Source organism: Lampris incognitus, chromosome 1, assembly GCF_029633865.1.
Source record: "Lampris incognitus isolate fLamInc1 chromosome 1, fLamInc1.hap2, whole genome shotgun sequence".
In the NCBI taxonomy this organism is placed as follows: Eukaryota; Metazoa; Chordata; class Actinopteri; order Lampriformes; family Lampridae; genus Lampris; species Lampris incognitus.
The window spans coordinates 74,242,094-74,262,365 of record NC_079211.1 but is presented as its reverse complement, the minus strand read 5'-3'; the positions used below and the strand labels follow the sequence as shown (position 1 = coordinate 74,262,365).

Here is a 20,272-nt window from a genome sequence, read left to right as displayed (position 1 = left end):
ATGTGGAGTCACCAGCCGCTTCTTTCAACAGGGGGACGTAGCACATGGGAGGATCACACTATTCCCCCCCCCCCCCCAACAGGCACAGGCACCCGGACCGACCAGAGGAGGCGCTAGTGCAGCGACCAGGACACATACCCACATCCATCTTCCCACCCGCAGACACAGCCAATTGTGTCTGTAGGGACACCCGACCAAGCCGGAGGTAACACGGGGATTCGGACCGGCGATCCCCATGTTGGTAGGCAACAATAGACCGCCACGCTATCCGGACACCCCCCTTATCGTGGAATTTACCCAGAGATTCACCCCACCTTCAGAGCCTTCTGTGTTTACAGCACTATTTTGCAGATCTTTGGACTTGTATATGAAATGCCATGTTGCCAAGCAGAGATGGGAGCTTGCTTTACTGCCCCTTCTGTCTGCTGATGTGCAGCCTGACCCCGGCCCTGAGCTGCAGTGTCCTCACATGCCATCTGATTTTACATCTCTGTCTGGTCTAAACATCCTTCATCTCAGTGTGTGCAGCGTATTATGATTAGAATATGGGTTAAATCAACAGATGCACACTTTGTTGTAATATCCAAAATTTGGCTGACAAAACCAGTTATTGATGAAGATATTGATCATGCATGGATACCATGTTTATTGTGCTGACGGACCAAAGAAAGCTGACTGTTGCAGCAGTTGATGTGCAGTAAAAATGTCACGTCAGGGTAGTTTTGTCTGAATCAGTCTGCAGCAGTTAGAGTTTCTGGAGGTGAATGTGGAAACTGCTAAGAAGAAGAAGAAGAAGAACGCCACTTTGTCATTGTGTTTGTACAACGAATTGTATTCTTACAATGAATGTGTTCTCTGCATGTAACTATCCTATAGACCCCTTTTCTGTTAGTAAACATAGTGACGTTTTTTCTGGGCGGAGCTTAGCTGGAGGCAAATATCCATGCCTACAACAGACAAAAGTATAGTGTAACGTTACCTTACTTACCTGATATGAAGTGTGTGCTACAAACACGAGCATGTTTGATGATCTCCTCAGGCCAGTCCTTTCGCCTTATCGCGTTTAACCACAGTTGTCGCCGATCTTTTTGCCTGGGAGTGGCAGCTGGTATGTGATAAAACTTCAAGTTTAGTTTATTACTTCTTCAATTCTGGCACCCAAAAACAGCATGAAGACATGTTGGCTAACACTAGCTAGATGATGTGCGCTGCCTGAGGACGTGATTCGTGTTTAACGTTACCGCTTCTGGCTTTGTTTTGCCTCCAGCTGACGCCCTGACGTCATCATTACGTAGGCTCTAAAAGGGTCTATTGTATAGCAGCAGTGGGCAGCTGCAGCACCCGGGAACCAACTCCAGTTCTTCTTTCCATTGCCTTGCTCAGGGGCACAGGCAGGAGTATTAACCCTAACGTGCACTAAATGACTAAATTATAGTGAAGCTGTTTTAGCTGGTGATCTTAACTGGGATTGGCTTAAGCCAGTATCTGATGAGTTTAAATCTTTTTGTGATTCCGTCAATCTTTAAGCCGCCCGCTTGTCCAAATCTTAAATGCCCTGAGCAGTCCACCTTAATTGACTTGATCCTGACGAATGTTCCTCATAAATTTGCAGCTTTTTTTTTTTTTTCAATGACCTAAGTGACCATTGTGTTGTTGCTACTATCAGGAACACTAAGGTCCCTAAATTAAAACCACACGTCATTTTTAAGAGGAATCTTAAACATGGTAATGAACAGGGATTTTATCATGATTTGTGGAGGAGAATAGAGCTGATTCCTGATGTGGAGACAGCCTGGACAGTCTTTAATGATGGCTTTACGCCACTCATAAATACACATGCCCTGTTCAGGAGCTACAACGTACAGGGGCATGATAACCCCTGGTTTCCTTCTGAACTAGCAGATGCATGCTATTTGTGAGTGTAACTTGACTTGGGCTGAGGCAGTGGTTCTCAGACTTTTTTGTCACGCCCCCCTTTGGAGGAAGAAACATTTTCATGCCCCGCGCCCCAACAAAATGGTGACAAAATGGGCCAAGTTTAACTTTATTTAAATAACATCAAGAGCATGAACATTCCTTTCACTTTTCTTTCAGTAATTTCTGTTATGCAAATAACAAACACAAGTTCCACTTCAACTTTATAAATCCTCTTTTTGTGACATTTGTCACTAGATTGCGCCATCAGTCTGTGTGTTTTTTCAAAAACAGAGAAAAACGAAATAAAATTTAAAAGTCGCTTTGCTAGAACAATAACAATAAACTTCAATCTGCACAAAAACAAAAAAAAAAACAAAAGCAAGTACAGATATTTGGGAAAAACAATGAGCAGGTCAATTTGTGAGAGCTCAAGTCTTATCACTGCTGCAATTAGTGCTGCAATGAGCCTGTTTTGCGCTGCACATCTTTTCAGAACGGGGTTGCAGGCTTGATACCGCCACTCTCAAGTCATGCTCCATGTTGAGCTTAGATCTGTACTTGGTTTTAAGTGAGGCAACAGCAGAAAAGCCCATCTCACCGAGACAAGATGTGGCGAACGGAAGCAGAATACCCACAGCCCTCTGTCCTATGAGTAGATACTCCCTCTCCACACCAAGCCAGAATTCACTCAGGGTCTGAGCTGTAAAGCTCAGCCTCAGGGTGGAGTCACATGTCACCTCCATGAACTGGTCCTCTTCAGCAGAGCTGAAATCAGCCAGCAGGTGCTGCTGTATTGAATGGATCTGTCACCCAGTCACACTGAGCACTGTTGTTTGGGAAGTATTTTTGAAAGAATCCTCTCAGGGAAGAGTTGTGCTCCTTAAGACATGACATCACTGTGGTGGCTCCAGAATCACTGGTTTCAACAAATTCAGTCAGATTCTCAAAGAAATCAGTATTTCCTTGATGAAGTCACCTGCCCCACATCTCAAGCTTTCGAGTGAATGAACTGATCTTGTCTGCCAGGTGAAGAAGGTGCTTGTCTCTGCCTTGAAGCTGAAGATTTAATTCATTCAGCTTTTGGGGGGTGTATATAGACAATAAATTGGACTGAGCTAAGAACACTGATGCCCTCTACAAGGGTTAGAACCGTCTCTACTTTTTGAGGAGGCTTAGGTCCTTCAACATCTGCCAGACAATGCTCAGGATGTGGTATGAGTCGGTGGTGGCCAGTGCTCTCCTGTTTGCTGTTGTGTGTTGGGGCAGCAGGTTGAGGGTAGCGGATGCAAACAGGCTCAATAAACTGAACCGCAAGGCCGGTGACATTGTGGGGTGGAACTTGATTATCTGGCGGCGGTTTCTGAGAGGAGGACGCTGTTGAAATTATGTGCCATCATAGACGATGTCTCCTGCCCTCTCCACGACATACTGGTTGGGCACAGGAGTACTTTTCATAATAGACTCATTCTGCTGAAAAGCACCACAGAGCGCAACAGGGGGTTATTCCTGCCTGTGGCCATCAAACTTTACAACTCCTCCCTCAGACTCAGACTGTCAGACACTCTGAGTTAATGGTCATTGATTGGACAGGCCCTGTCGGGTTTTGTTTGTGCTGCAGGAGTGCAGTATAGATAGGGTGTTATGTGCACCATGCTTGTTGATGTATATTGTTCTTATTTCTATTTCTTATTTTATCTTTATTTCTATTTGTTTCTGTTTCTATTTTCTTATCTTGTATCTTGTTAGTTTTTAGTTATTAGAGCGTTGAGTGTCTGTAATAGAACCCAATTTCCTCTCGGGGATGAATAAAGTATTCCGATTTCCAAATATATTGCTGAGATAGGCCAGTTTCATCAGAAATTGTTCATCACTAAACTTGCTTGCAACTTCATGCATACGCTCCTCCTCCAGAAACACCCGAATTTCCTCTTTGAGCTCAAAGACTCGCGACAACCCTTTACCTCGTGAGAGCCACCTAGCCTCACTGTGAAACAACACAGCTGAATGTTCAGCTCCCATCTCCTCACAAAGTGCAGAGAACAGCCGGGTCTTTTGATGAAACTGACCATGCTAACAACATCGGTCAAAACCTCATTTAGGTCAGGGCTAATCTGTCTTGATGCTAGCACTTCTCTGTATATGACACAGTGCGTCCGTTGCACATTTGGCGAGACCCTCTTTATTAGTGCCTGTAATCCCTTCATTTTCCCTGCCATGGTCTGTGTACCATCCATGCAAACGCCCGCACAGTTCTCCCATTTCAGCCCATGTTGTGTCAGGTACAAGTCAAGAAGCCCAAAGAACTTATCAGCTGTTGCTCTAATGGGACGTACTTGCAAAACAGCAAATCCTCACACAGTGACTCTGATGTGACAAAGCGAACACAAGCAATAAACAAGCGGTCTTTATTGCTGTCAGTAGCCTTGTCCACTTGTAAGGTGAAAAGTTTGTCTTTCAATTTTTCAATGAGTTGTTCTTCAAGGTCATTTGAAATGTCGCATATATGTCTTGCTACTGTATCATTGGAGAGAGGGATAGGCGGACAGCCTTCAATTTTGCCGTGCTTGTCTCATCAAACACAGTTGACACCATATCCAAAGCTGCGGGAAGTGTGAGCTCCTCTGCTATTGTGTGTGGTTTCTTGTACTGGGCAATTCTGTATGCGACTTTGTATGATGCCATTAGTGCTTTGTTGTTCACTGATGCAGCTTTTGCAAAACCATGTCCCTGCTGATGGTATGCACCAAGTTTTCTCTGAAAAAACTCAAGTCGCTTATTGACGTGACTGGGGTGTAATGTATGTAAAGGGGGTGAGCCAATTATTTCGAATACCTATTGGCTAATAGTTAAATGATCAGTATTGGCTAAAATTCTTGAAGCTCTTGTGAGTGATCAGCTAAAGGAGTTTTTATACATCAATGCCATTTTTTTATCAACATATCAATCAGGATTTAGAAAAAAACATAGCACTATCACTTCATAAGAAGCAACATTGTGCATCACCCTTTATTGAGCTGTCCAAAGCTTTTGACACAGTTGACCGTGACATTTTAAAACTTAGACTTCTTAACTCAGGATTCTCGGAGCAAGCAGTCGCTTGGTTCTCGAACTACCTTAGTAATAGATCTCAGTGCATTAGATAGGATAGTGTATGTTCTGATATTGTATCCACCTACAAGGGTGTACCACATGGCTCTGTATTAGGTACACTTTTATTCACTATAAATAATCTGGGTTAAAACATGTCAGATGCAAATTTTCATTTTTATGTTGACACTGTTATATACTGTTGTATAGTAGTTGTATTGTTTTATATACTGTTGTGCGGCAACTCTTGTACAGGCCATTGAATATTTGCAAAATGCTTTTACTATTGTCCAAAATACTTCAGCTGAAACCCATTCTTAATGCAGATAAGACCAAGCTTATGTTGTTTACCAACTCTAGGAATAGGCCACAAAATGTCGTTTCGGTGGTCACTCTTAAGGGAGGTGAGATAGAGGTTGTTAACTCTTATACCTGCGTATTTTGATTCATGACTCCTTCACTGTTAAGCCACATGTGCAGTACCTGGCGAAAAAGCTGTGGATAAAATGGATTTATTTTCGATTTAAAAAAAAAAATGTTTTATGTAATGTAAAAAAGCAACTCGTTGACGGCACTTTTTTTACCTGTGTTGGACTATGGTGATCTTTTATACATGCACGCCTCTGACCAGTGTCTTCATATGGTTGACACAGCTTGTCATGCTTCCTTAAGGTTCATTGCAAATTGTAAAGCTCTGACTCACCACTGTCAGTCGTACTCTTGGTGAGGATGGCCTGCTCTGACCACACATAGGCTCTTACATGGGTATACTTTTATATATAAGGCTATTCTTGGTCCGCTCCCACACTACCTATGTGTCTTTATCACACAGAAAAGTGCCAGATGGTACTCTTTGTGTTCTCAGGGTTTCTTTATGCTCTCTGACCCAAATGCCTGTACGGAAATTGGAGAAGGGGCATTTGTGTATTCTGCACCCTCGGCATGGAATATGTTGCAGAATGATTTGAAACTCAACAAATTAATCTCATTAAATGCTTTTAAATCCAAAATGAAATAAGTGGAGGCAGATTCCTTGGGATGTCACTGTTGTTAATTTACCTGCGTACTCAACCGACTCCTAGAAATATGTCTTTGTGTGAGAGATTTCAGGTAAAGGAGGAGTTAACATGAATTTGCTGCTTTTAAGTTGATGACATCAGACACTAACATCATGGCTGTTCACCCTCTGCTCTTCCAGGCTGCCAGGGAGTTGGTGTTGGAGGTGATTCGGGAGAAGGATCAGGGGGACTTTAGGTCCGGACGAAATGATTTCACCGCAAGGCTGGGAGGAACTTCTCTGGATGTGAGACGTGTACACACACACACACACACACACACACACACACACACACACACACACACACACACACACACACACACACACACACACACACAATCTTATACTACAGACACACTTGTGATGATGTCAGACAACAAACAAATGAGCATGGCAGGTTTTTTCCTGGCTCACACTAAGGTGGAGGTGGTACCATCCTGATCAGGCGCACATGCATGCATGTGTAGCGTGCCTTCAACTGACTCAAGCAAACACTTTGTCTTTTACAAGCAACGTATTTTAGCGGTTCTAATAATTGTATGATTGAAGAAAATTGCAATTATGACGTTAAAGCATATCTTATTTAAAAAAATAAAGGTGCCCTGTTGAACTTTAAGTTAAATACAACGTAAATGCTAATGTGTTAATTTACACACTTAGCAGCAAAGTTGTTTAAAATTAAATCGAATATAACAAGCTGTTGTTTTCATTTGCAGTTCACGTGGGCCGTCTTGCAGTATGGTTGAACATAAATACAACATAAAAGACTGCTTTAATTTACACTTCACAACTGGAAACTTCTGGAAAGTCGCAGCTCTTTTTTTCCTCTGGCAGTTTTGGCAGCACCTTTCCAGGTGCACTGCACTAATTACAACACAGCGCCACCACATCGGCGACGGCATAATGTCTTGACTGCAGTTAAAAATGACAAATCCACCACGTGCAAAACTCATTAGAAAATAATGTTTGTCGTTAAGACCCCCGTTGAGAGCTGGAGGCGGGACGGGATTTGACGGAGGCGGCTGCCTCGTCATTCTCTATGCAGGAAAAACCCTGATGGTTAATTAACACGAACAAGTGGGATGGTAAAAAGTTTTTTTTTTCTATGCTATTTATAAACTACATTGAAAGAACATGAAATTTTAAGTGACCATGCAGGTATGTAAATGACAGAGTGTAATATATTGGAGATTGAGTTGGTAGATCTCTCTGGTGCAGCAGCTATAGATGCATGATTAGCGTAGCAATCTCCGGCTTCTTCAAATCGTTCCATCCACGTTTTCGACAGCTGCTTTTCATGTCCCAATTGTTTGCTTTTGGCAGATCTTGCTTTCAGATCTGGCAGATCTCATCATCATCATCAGTTCCATATCCTACGACCTCCATAGGTTACGGAACTGATGATGATGATGACAGCTTGCTTTCCTTTTTACTGCTACCACTAGAGATGATTGCTTGGCCAGTGACTGGCTGGTCGGTCTGATATATCTGATTCTGTGCACGCATGCGCTGCATGATGGTTCACGTTGCACAAACAGCAGTAAAGACAGTAACGTCACAGCCACACACACACACACGCTAAAACATACCATTGAAAACTGCCATTTACTTTGGGGAAAGTATAACAAGTTAAATGATAAATGTTAAATGATTGATTTCCATTCATTCATCTTCAGCCGCTTCTCCGGGGTCGGGTCGCGGTGGCAGCAAGCTAAGTAGGGCACTCCAGACGTCTCTCTCCCCAGCAACACCCTCCAGCTCCTGCTGGGGGATCCCAAGGTGTTCCCAGGCCAGATTGGAAATGTAGTTCCTCCAGCGAGTTCTGGGTCTACCCCGGGGTCTCCTCCCAGTTGGCCGTGCCCTGTAAACCTCCAAAGGAAGGCACCCAGGAGGCATCCTGATCAGATGCCCGAACCACCTCAACTGGCTCCTTTCAACGCGAAGGAGCAGCGGCTCTGCTCCGAGCTCCCTCTGGATGTCCGAGCTCCTCACCCTATCTCTAAGGCTGAGCCCAGACACCCTACAGAGGAAACTCATTTCAGCCGCTTGTATCCACGATCTCACCCTTTCAATCACTACCCAAAGCTCATGACCATAGGTGAGGGTTGGAATGAAGACTGACTGGTAAATTGAGAGCTTTGCCTTCTGGCTCGGCTCCTTCTTCACCACAACGGTCCGGTACAACATCCGCATTACTGCTGATACTGCACCAATCCACCTGTCAATCTCCCGCTCCATCCTACCCTCACTCATGAACAAGACCCCGAGATACTTGAACTCCTTCACTTGAGGCAGCCACTCCCAACCCGGAGGGAGCAATGCCCCATTTTCCGCTAGAGAACCATGGCCTCAGAGTTGGAGGTGCTGACTCTCATCCCGGCCATTTCACAATCAGCTCCAAACCACCGCAGTGCGCGCTGGAGGTCACGTTCTGATGAAGCCAACAAAACCACATCATCTGCGAAGAGAAGAGATGCAATTCTGAGTTTCCCAAAACGGACACACTCCTCACCTTGGCTGCGCCTTGAGAGCCTGTCCATGAATATCACAAACAGAATCAGACACAAGGGACAACCTTGGTGGAGTCCGACACCCACCGAACCGTGTTTGACTTTGTACAGAGAATGTGGACACAGCTCTCACTTTGGTTATACAAGGACCGGATGGCTTGTAGCAACTGCTGCGGTACCCCATACTCCCGCAGTACCTCCCACAGAGTGCCCCAGGTTAAGCTTTCTCCAAGGCCACAAAACACATGTAGACTGGCTGGTCAAACTACCATGCCCCCCTCAGCACTTCCACAAGGGTAAAGAGTTGGTCCATTGTTCCACGGCCAGAACGGAATTCGCATTGTTTCTCCTGGATCTGAGGTTCGACAATCGGTCGGAGCCTCCTTTCGAGCACCCAAGAGTAGACTTTCCCAGGGAGGCTGAGTAATGTGATGCCCTGATAATTGGAGCACACCTTCTGGTCCCCCTTTTTAAATATGGGAACCACCACCCCCGTGTGCCACTCCACAGGTACTGTCCCCGACTTCCACGCGACACTGAAGAGGCGTGTGTGTGTGTGTGTGTGTGTGTGTGTGTGTGTGTGTGTGTGTTAAATGATAAAGTGGGATATACTGCAATTCCTTTTCAGTTGGATTTCCAGTTGTACAAAAAAGCTGTGTCCAGTAACCTGGAGCACTTTTTGATTTTTAGATTTGTTTGAGTGAGAGAAGGTCCTGTAACCAGGGAAAGTTTTGGAGAAGATGTAAACGTTATGTAATAGTCAGTGTTTTCTTATGAACATACAGTTGAAATTTCAATTAAATAAAAGTTACAAAAATGTTTGTGTATGCTGCCAATTATAGTAAAATATAGTATTAAAAAAAACTTGTCATTCAACCCTAAACATATTCCAGTCGTTATATGATAAAAATTGCCCAATAAAACAATTCAACAGTAAACAGAAATAAAAAGATAGTCCATGGATCACAAAGGGACTACATAACGCTTGTAAAAATAAAAAAAAGCTCTATAACGAATTCATAAAGCACAGACCATTGAAGCAGAAATAAAATATAAAAACCAGCTAACTAACATTATAAAGCTATGCAAGAAGGAATACTACATCAAAGAATTAGAGACCAATAAAAACAACACCACAGATATATGGAATGTGTTGAATAGTTTTGTTAGAAGCGGATCTAGAAGCCCAAGCTGCCCTCAGTACTTGACAGATAACGATACGACTATAAATAACATGGAAGACGTGGTCAATGGCTTCAACACATTCTTTGTAAATGTGTGGCAGGAAAAATCAATGACACACAAACAATCACAGAGGGGAATGATGGTGATTATGGGGACAGAAACCCAAGTTCAGTTTTCTTAGAGTGGTAGAAGAGAAGGAAATCATGGACATTGTAAACAAATGTGAGAACAAAAAATCTACTGACTGGAATGATGCTGATATGACAATAGTTAAGAAAGTAATCTAATGTATTGCTACACAACTAACCCACATCTATAACATGTCCTTTCACTCTGGTAAAGTTCCAAGCAAAGTAAAAACAGCAAAAGTCATACCCTTATAATATGAAACCAGAGACAGACACCAATTTACACACTACAGACTGATTTCATTATTGTCACAATTCTCCAAAATACTAGAAAAACTAGTTGCTGCCAGACTACACACATTCATTGAGAAGCACAACCTGCTGACCGATAGCCAGTACGGGTTTCAACCACACAGATCCACATCTCTGCTGCTCACTGAATAAATGAAGAAATAACTAACTGCATAGACCAAAACAAGTTTGCTGTGGGAATATTTATAGATAAAAAAAGACTTTAAGACTACTGACCACAACAGATTAATAGATAAAGTGAAAGGTGTGGTATCAGAGGGATGGTGCAGAATAGTCTAAGAAGCTATTTAAGTAACAGGCGGCAGTTTGTAAAGGTAGGTGAACATAACTCATTATGCATGGATATTACTTGTGGTGTACCCCAGGGCTCGGTTTTAGGTCCACAACTGTTCATTCTGTACTTAAATGATATATGCAAGATATCAAACAAATTGAAATGTGTTCTATTTGCTGATGACACGAATATATTTTGTTCTGGTGAGAATGCACAGCAGCTTTTGGAGGTGACCACAATAGAAATGGAAAAATTAAAATGGTGGTTTGACAAAAACAAATTATCCTTAAATTTGGACAAAACAAAGTTTATGTTGTTTGGAAATTATAAAATAAACACCAAAGTAAAAGTAGTGATAGACAATGTCCAACTAGAAAGATTATATGAAGATAAATTCCTAGGTTTGATACTAGACCACAAAATCTGCTGGAAACCTCACATAACATACACTCACTGGCCACTTTATTAGGTACACCTTGCTAGTACCGGGTTGGACCCCTTTTTGCCTTCAGAACTGCCTTAATCCTTCGTGGCATAGATTCAACAAGGTACTGGAAACATTCCTGAGAGAGTTTGGTCCATATTGACATGATAGCATCACGCAGATGCTGCAGATTTGTCGGCTGCACATCCATGATGCGAATCTCCCGGTCCACCACATCCCAAAGGTGCTCTGTTGGATTGAGATCTGGTGACTGTGGAGGCCATGTCAGTACAGTGAACTCATTGTCATGTTCCAAGAAACCAGTCTGAGATGATTCGAGCTTTATGACATGGCGCGTTATCCTGCTGGAAGTAGCCATCAGAAGATGGGGACACTGTGGTCATAAAGGGATGGACATGGTCAGCAACAATACTCAGGTAGGCTGTGGCATTGACACGATGCTCAATTGGTACTAAGGGCCCAAAGTGTGCCAAGAAAATATCCCCCACACCATTACACCACCACCACCAGCCTGAACCGTTGATACAAGGCAGGATGGATCCATGCTTTCATGTTGTTGACGCCAAATTTTGACCCTACCATCCGAATGCCGCAGCAGAAATCGAGACTCATCAGACCAGGCAACGTTTTTCCAATCTTCTATTGTCCAATTTTGGTGAGCCTGTGCGAATTGTAGCCTCAGTTTCCTGTTCTTAGCTGACAGGAGTGGCACCCGGTGTGGTCTTCTGCCGCTGTAGCCCATCTGCCTCAAGGTTCGACGTGTTGTGCGTTCAGAGATGCTCTTCTGCATACCTCGGTTGTAATGAGTGGTTATTTGAGTTACTGTTGCCTTTCTATCAGCTCGAACCAGTCTGGCCATTCTCCTCTGACCTCTGGCATCAACAAGGCATTTTCGCCCACAGAACTGCCGCTCACTGGATATTTTCTCTTTTTGGGACCATTCTCTGTAAACCCTAGAGATGGTTGTGCGTGAAAATCCCAGTAGATCAGCAGTTTCTGAAATACTCAGACCAGCCCGTCTGGCACCAACAACCATGCCACGTTCAAAGTCACTTAAATCACCTTTCTTCCCCATTCTGATGCTCGGTTTGAACTGCAGCAGATCGTCTTGACCATGTCTACATGCCTAAATGCATTGAGTTGCTGCCATGTGATTGGCTGATTAAAAATTTGCGTTAACGAGCAGTTGGACAGGTGTGCCTAATAAAGTGGCCGGTGAGTGTATGTGAAGCACTGGGCTGACTCCATGGATCCATGGTTGCAAGTTAGCATTAGCGTTTACCAGGCCTTTGGCATATACTAAGTGCAACAGGATGTTATATGTCACTTCCTGTGCGCACTAACATTTCCCGCCAATGTACTTACCAGTACACCAGCCATTAGAATAGGCCATAGTGACAGGTCTCTATGGCCTATAATGAATATGTGGTCACATCTTTAATAACCCGATTTCATTAATAACAATTACTAGTTCATATTTTACCATAAGCAAATTTAGCAAATGGAGCTTAAACAGGTGAAATGTTTTGGATTAGATGAACCCAACCAGTAGAGGGCATAGTCAGTACTAACCCTCTCTCTCTCTCTCTCGCTCTCTCTCTCTCTCTCTCAATTCAATTCAATATGTGCTTTATTGGCATGACATACACTCACCGGCCACTTTATTAGGCACGCCTGTCCAACTGCTCGTTAACGCAAATTTCTAATCAGCCAATCACTTGGCAGCAACTCAATGCATTTAGGCATGTAGACATGGTCAAGACGATCTGCTGCAGTTCAAACCGAGCATCAGAATGGGGAAGAAAGGTGATTTAAGTGACTTTGAACGTGGCATGGTTGTTGGTGCCAGACGGGCTGGTCTGAGTATTTCAGAAACTGCTGATCTACTGGGATTTTCACGCACAACCATTTCTAGGGTTTACAGAGAATGGTCCGAAAAAGAGAAAATATCCAGTGAGCGGCAGTTCTGTGGGCGAAAATGCCTTGTTGATGCCAGAGGTCAGAGGAGAATGGCCAGACTGGTTCGAGCTGATAGAAAGGCAACAGTAACTCAAATAACCACTCATTACAACCGAGGTATGCAGAAGAGCATCTCTGAACGCACAACACGTCGAACCTTGAGGCAGATGGGCTACAGCAGCAGAAGACCACACCGGGTGCCACTCCTGTCAGCTAAGAACAGGAAACTGAGGCTACAATTGGCACAGGCTCACCAAAATTGGACAATAGAAGATTGGAAAAACGTTGCCTGGTCTGACGAGTCTCGATTTCTGCTGCGACATTCGGATGGTAGGGTCAGAATTTGGCGTCAACAACATGAAAGCATGGATCCATCCTGCCTTGTATCAACGGTTCAGGCTGGTGGTGGTGGTGTAATGGTGTGGTGGATATTTTCTTGGCACACTTTGGGCCCCTTAGTACCAATTGAGCATCGTGTCAACGCCACAGCCTACCTGAGTATTGTTGCTGACCATGTCCATCCCTTTATGACCACAGTGCTCCCATCTTCTGATGGCTACTTCCAGCAGGATAACGCGCCATGTCATAAAGCTCGAATCATCTCAGACTGGTTTCTTGAACATGACAATGAGTTCACTGTACTGACATGGCCTCCACTGTCACCAGATCTCAATCCAATAGAGCACCTTTGGGATGTGGTGGACCGGGAGATTTGCATCATGGATATGCAGCCGACAAATCTGCAGCAACTGCGTGATGCTATCATGTCAATATGGACCAAACTCTCTGAGGAATGTTCCCAGTACCTTGTTGAATCTATGCCACGAAGGATTAAGGCAGTTCTGAAGGCAAAAGGGGGTCCAACCCGGTACTAGCAAGATGTACCTAATAAAGTGGCCAGTGAGTGTACATTTGTGTACATATTGCCAAAGCATGTAAAACAATGACACAGCACAACAGTGATTATAATAACAGCAACAAAAACAATGATTATGATATCCAACAACAGCAGTAGCAATAGGTGCCGTCACCCACTGTCTCTCAGGTTGTGGCAGGAAAATATAAATCTTGCTGCAATGCTCGCCGCTGGCCCCCCTCCCAGGACCACCCGCAGCTTACCTGTGTCGTCCATTTCCTGCTACTCTGGAATCACTCTCTTTTTCTCTCTCTCTCCCTCTGTGTCTCTGTCTCTCTGTCTCTCCCTTGCTGTCTCTCTGTGTGTATGTCTCTCTGTCTGTCTGTCTCTCACGCTGACTGTCTCTCTGTCTGTCTCTCTCTGTCTGTCTGTCTCTCACGCTGACTGTCTCTCTGTCTGTCTCTCTCTGTCTGTCTGTCTCTCACGCTGACTGTCTCTCTGTCTCTCTCTCTCTGTCTGTCTGTCTGTCACGCTGACTGTCTCTCACGCTGTCTTTCTCTGTCTGTCTGTCTGTCTGTCTCGGAGCGGAGCGGAAGTGTGAGTGAGTTCGCGTTTCAGCGTTTTCTATCTTTTCTAACTTTTCTTTTTTTTCGTTGGTTCGTGTTTTTTGGGGGTTTATATTTTGACGGATTTACTGTCGTGGTGGTGTATTTTGATAGTGAAGCGGGTTCGGCCGGCCCGGCTGTGAATCACGCAGACTCGCGGAGTCAGAGGCGTGGGGCTGGAGGAGCTCACATGCCGACATGGAGTTAAACTTTGTCCGAACTTCAGTTGCTTGGCAGAAGATTGCGGTTTAGCAATCGGAAAAATCGTTGGCTATGACAGTGTGAAGTCCGCGTCAAGAATTAATAGTGGAGTCATTGTGTTTCTCGACTGTATTGACAAGGTCAACGTAGTTGGGAGCAAGGCGTGGTGATCCAGGACACCTTTGTTCAGGTGGTGCCGCTGGTCAATCCGGCCAAAAAGGTCATTTTGTCTAAAGTCCCTCCGTTCATTAGCAACGACATGTTGCGGAGAGAACTGGCGAGACATGGAAAATTAATGTCCCCTATAAAACTGATCAATCTGAGCTGCGAGTCTCCACTTTTAAAACATGTTGTTACCTTCAGAAGGCAGCAGGTCTTTATGGTTCTGAGGAACAACACGGAGTTCTATCTAATTTTGAAGTTCAGAGTTGATGGTTTTGACTATGATGTGTATGTATCATCAGAGACAATGAAATGTTTTGGCTGTGGAATGGAGGGTCATCTCATACGTTCCTGTCCAGGGAAATCAACTGCTGAGCCAAGTGAGGGTGAGCCGGCAGCACAAGGCCCTGAGCAGACTGGGACTGTGGCACCGAGCTCAAAGCAGGGAGAAACGCAGCAGGGAGAAAACCAGAGTGAAGCTGAGTTTCTGGCTGCTGGTTCAGGTGCTGCTGTTCCTGGTTCGGCTAACCCAGAGACTGCTGGTTCGGGTGTTGCTGATCCAGGTTCTGCTAAACAGGGGCTGCTGGCTCGGTTGCTGACGATCCAGGTTCGGCAAGTTCAGGGGGTTGCGGGTTCGGTTGCTGCTGATCCGGGCCCTACACAGGACAATACTGTTGTAGAGGTTGTTGAAAAGTGTCCTACAGATGCTATTAACTATGATGTAATGGACACAGCCTGAAACATGAAGCAGAATGTTCTCTGGAGGAGGAACGTGTGATGTTGGTAAAGAAAGGCTCTTCCAATGTCAAGGATAAGAAGAGGAAACCTGATGAGGTGTCTCCACCTTCTAGTATAGGACAAAGGTTTCTCGTCAGAGTAGGTGTCTGCAGTCGGATGAGAGTGAAGGTGATGAGGAGAGTGATGTGGAGTCTCTGGCTGCCTCACAGATGGGGACTCAACAACAGACTGGATACTCTGTAGTGAATATTAAGAAGTTCTTGCAGGACACTAAGGGGGCCAGAAGGGTAAAAGTTGACAAAGTGTTTCCTGATTTGCAACTCTTGCTTGATTCAGTGAAGGCTTTTCTGAGAAGTCCTGGTGGTCTGGGGGAGAAAGCTTTCACTCAACAGGAAACTTTTCGTTTGAAAAAAAAAATTGTTCAAAAGGTCAGAAAGCAGTTAGGGAATGATGAATACGTTTTTCAATTTATTCTTTCTCTGTCCACTTGTTTCTGTTTTGCAACTTATTTTCTGTATTATGGAGGACACAAGATGGGGAGCTTAAAGTTAAATGGGGCAAGGAATGGTGGGAAAAGGGCCTCTCTTTTCAAGCTGTGTGCTCTTAAAAAGTTAGATGTGCTTTTTGTACAAGAGACACACAGTACCACTGATAACGAGGCTGACTGGAGGATAGAATGGACTGGTGAGACCTTTTTAAGTCACAAAACCAGTAACAGTGATGGATTTGGGATTCTTTTCTCCAGGAATTTATTCCTCAGTCTGTCGAGTCTGAGGAAGTTATTAAAGGCCGCCTGTTAAAATTAACAGCAGTGTATGAACAGGTAAAAATTGTGTTTATTAATGTTTATGCTCCAGTTGTGGGAGTGGAGAGTTTAGTCTTCCTAGATGTTTTAGATGAGGTTATTGAGAATTGTATCAGTGAGGACTATTTATTCATTGGTGGAGATTTCAATTGTACCGAGGTCAGCAGGTTGGACAGGAACCATGCAGAGCCTCATGCTGCCTCTCGCAGTCGTCTGGTTCGCCTTATTGAGGCTCATGAACTGTGTGATGTGTGGAGAGGGTTTCATAACAAACAGAGACAATACATTTGGACACATGTTAAGGACAACTTGATGTCTATGGCCAGGCTTGATCGTTTCTATTGCTTGAAACATCAGTTTAATGTGTTCAAAAGTTGTATCATCAGCCCTGTTGGTTTTTCTGATCACTCGCTAGTAATGGTTTCTGTCTTTATAAAACGTGTGAAATCCAATAGTACCTACTGGTATTTTAACACAGCCTTACTGGAGGATAGAAACTTCAAGGACCCTTTTGTCTGTTTTTGGCAAAGCCACCAAAGTACAATAACAGATTTTGTGTCTGTACAACAGTGGTGGGATATTGGAAAAGTCCAAATAAGACAACTGTGTCAACAGTACACTCAGAATGTCACACGAACCTTAATGACTTCAGTGAAAGCTCTGGAGTCTGAAGTAGAGGAACTCCAGGGCTCGGCTGAGGCCACAGGGGACCAACGCCATACTGAGGCACTCGCAGCGAGAAAGTCTCGTTTGACCAACCTGCTGGGTGTTTCAGCTCAGGGCGCTTTGGTCAGGTCCCGCTTTCAACATGTAGCCCCAATGGATGTCCCATCACACTTTTTCCTTGGTCTGAGTGTAAGAATGGACAGAAGCGGTTCATCCACAGCCTAAGATCTGACACTGGGCAGGTGCTGACGGACCATACTGCGATTCATAAGTGTGCTGTCAGCTTCTACAGTAACCTGTTTAGCTGTGAGCATAGTGAGCAGGCAGTGGCTCGGGGTTTTTATACCGATCTCCCTCAGGTGGACCGGCAGAGCAATGTAGAGTTGGAAGCAGCTCTTTCCTCTGATGAACTCTATGCTGCTCTGCAGAGTATGCAGAGTGGCAAAGCTCCTGGTATTGATGGTCTACCTGTTGACTTTTACAAATCTTTCTGGTCAGTGATCGGGGGGATCTGCTGGTGGTGCTAAATTACAGTCTTGCCAGAGGGCATCTGCCATTCAGCTGCAGGCGGGCGGTCCTCACCTTGCTGCCCAAGAAAGGTGACCCACAGTCCATTACAAACTGGAGGCCTGTGTCACTGCTTTGCACTGATTATAAGCTCCTCTCAAAAGGTGCTAGCAACCAGAATGAGTAAAGTGATGGAACAGGTGGTTATTGTGACCAGACCTACTGTGTACCTGGCAGGTTTATTTCAGATAACATCATTCTGATTCGGGACTTTTTAGAGATCTGGAAGCTGTTTGGCCTCAACGCCGGCATCATATCCATTGATCAAGAAAAAGCTTTTGATCGTGTTGAGCACGAATATCTGTGGCTCACATTGAGGGCCTTTGGTTTTGGTCCTGGCTTTATTAGCAAACTTAAGGTTCTGTATTGTGACATTCAGGATGTGCTGAAAATTAATGGTGGTTTGAGTGCTCCTTTTCTAATGCAAAGGGGATTAAGCAAGGCTGCGCCCTCTCGGGCATGTTATACTCCCTAGCATTTGAGCCATTGTTACACAAACTCAGATCTGACCTTCGGGGTATAACTATCCCAGGTTGCAGTGCACCCTTGAGACTGTCAGCCTATGCAGATGATCTAGTGGTTCTGGTGAACAGTCAGCAGGATATTGACATGTTGGAGAGGGACATCGTCCAGTTTGCCTTAATATCTTCGGCCACGATGAACTGGATCAAACGCGAGGCTGTCAGTGTTGGGGGTGTACTGGAGAAAAAGCACCTTTTGCTGGGGGGTTGATTTGGAAGGTCGGGGTGCTGAAATATCTAGGGGTGTTTCTGGGTGATCAGTCCATTCTTAAAAACTGGGAAAATTTCCTTGAAAAGGTCAAAGGTTGGTTGGCAAAGTGGAAGTGGATTTTAACTGAGATGTCCTACAGAGGTCAAGTCCTGATCATCAGCAACTTGATATCATCAATGTTATGGCATCCACTGTCAGTTGTTGACCCCCCACCAGACCTGCTGTCCAAGATCCAGGCTCTTCTTGTCGACGTTCTTCTGGGACAAACGGCACTGGGTGCCTCAGTGTATGCTGTACCTGCCGAGGGTTGAAGGAGGGCAGGGCCTGATCCACCTAAGCAGCAGGGGGGCTACCTTCCGTTTCCAGTTCCTGCAAAGGTTTCTGTACGGTCCTGCTGATTTAGTGTGGAGGTCGCTGGCTTGCACCATTCTGAGTCAGCTAGATGACCTGCAACTGGACCGATCTCTGGTTTTGATGGACTTGAAACAGCTTAACATCAAGGACCTACCTGACTTCTACTGTGGGCTGTTCAAGGTGTGGAATTTGTTAAACAAAGAGAGACTAAGACAACACGCCTCTTTGTTTTGGCTGCTCTAGGAACCAATCATACATGGCTGCTGTTTCAGTGCAGTCTGTCAAGTGGGGACAACTCTGCTGATGTGGTTCTGTGTGTCTGAGGTGGTGACTCTGGGACATGTAGTTCAGCTTGCAGGCCCAGACATGGACAATGCAGATCCTCTTGCCTCCCGCTTAGAGCTGAGATCAACTCGTGTCATCACTCTGCTGCTTAATAAATGGAGAGAAGCTCTCACAAGTGTTGAGCGGACGCTGTTGGTCCAGCATTATAATGGCTCTGTTAGACCTGATGAGAAGGATGTTTTCCCTTCAATGAACATTCCCCCAGATTTTAAGGACTGTACAGGACCTCTTTTAAAAAGTGAGAATCCCTCTGTGTTTTCTTTTCAGAGTCCAAATGGAAGGTAGTGTACAAAACGTTTGTTAAAGTTCTGCACAGGGACAAATTACATGGTAAACCTGACACCCCATGGAGGGCTCAGTTAGGTCTGAGGGACAGTGTTGGTCCTGAGTGGAGAGCGCTGTACAAACCACCATTGGTCAAAAGAGCTGCGGACCTGCAGTGGAGGGTCTTACATGGTGTCGTGGCTGTTAATGCTTTTGTCTCTGTTATTAATTCTGATGTCAGCCATGAGTGTCCATTTTGCTCTAATGGTGAAACTGTCTTTCATTGCTTCATGGAATGTTGTCGACTGCTGCCACTGTTTACACTACTGGAAAATGTTTTTGGGTTGTTTGGGGAGGTCTTTTCCAAACCCATGTTCATTCTGGGCTACAGGTACTCTCAGAAAAACAAGGCCAAATGCAGCTTCTTAATTTCGTTCTGGGGAGTTTAAAGATGGCCGTGTACCTGAGCAGAAGAAACGGGATGGAGGACGCTTGGGATGATGATGCTGGCTTTGTGTTTGTAAAATTGTTAAGAGCTCGTTTGAAAGTAGATTTTTGCTATTTAAAAATGAGGGAGGATCTGGACAGTTTAGGCAGTGCGTGGTGTTGTAAAAATGTGCTTTGCTGTGTTGTGGATGATGAGCTGATCTTGGGGAGTGTCCTGACAGGATTTAGATTCTGTCAATCTGATGTTACTGACCATGTTGGTCTTTGTGTTACAACTTTTTTGTGATTTTTATTGAAGTATTGTTGAAAGTCAAAGTCTCTCACTCTCTCTATCTCTCTGTCTGTGTGTGTGTCTCTCTCGCTGTCTCTCTCTGTCTCTCTGTCCAGGTGGCAGTGCCCAGGTTTGCTGTTGGCATTGTAATCGGCAGAAATGGAGAGATGATCAAGAAGATCCAGAATGACGCTGGGGTCAGAATCCAGTTTAAAGCAGGTGCGTTCACGTCAGTACTGGAGTGACGTTAATTCATGTGTTATGGGTGCATATTGGAGCAGTCGTGTCACACGCCTGTGCTCAAAGGAACAATGGCACCTCCAACTAGTGTGAGGAATGAACCAGTGACCTCAAACACAGCTAACCTGGGATCCACTTGCTGCTG

At 44.6% G+C, this 20,272-nt stretch overlaps 1 protein-coding gene across 2 annotated transcripts in view; it reads left to right on the top strand.

Annotated features, from left to right (window-relative positions):
• LOC130108544 (far upstream element-binding protein 3-like) overlaps positions 1–20,272 on the top strand; it is a 59,325-nt gene that overhangs the window by 18,991 nt on the left and 20,062 nt on the right. For both annotated transcript variants that reach the window (XM_056275530.1, XM_056275536.1), the window contains exons 9-10: positions 6,203–6,307; positions 20,004–20,106. In XM_056275530.1, the coding sequence (XP_056131505.1) occupies positions 6,203–6,307; positions 20,004–20,106 (208 nt within the window). The remainder of the gene's footprint in view (positions 1–6,202; positions 6,308–20,003; positions 20,107–20,272) is intronic.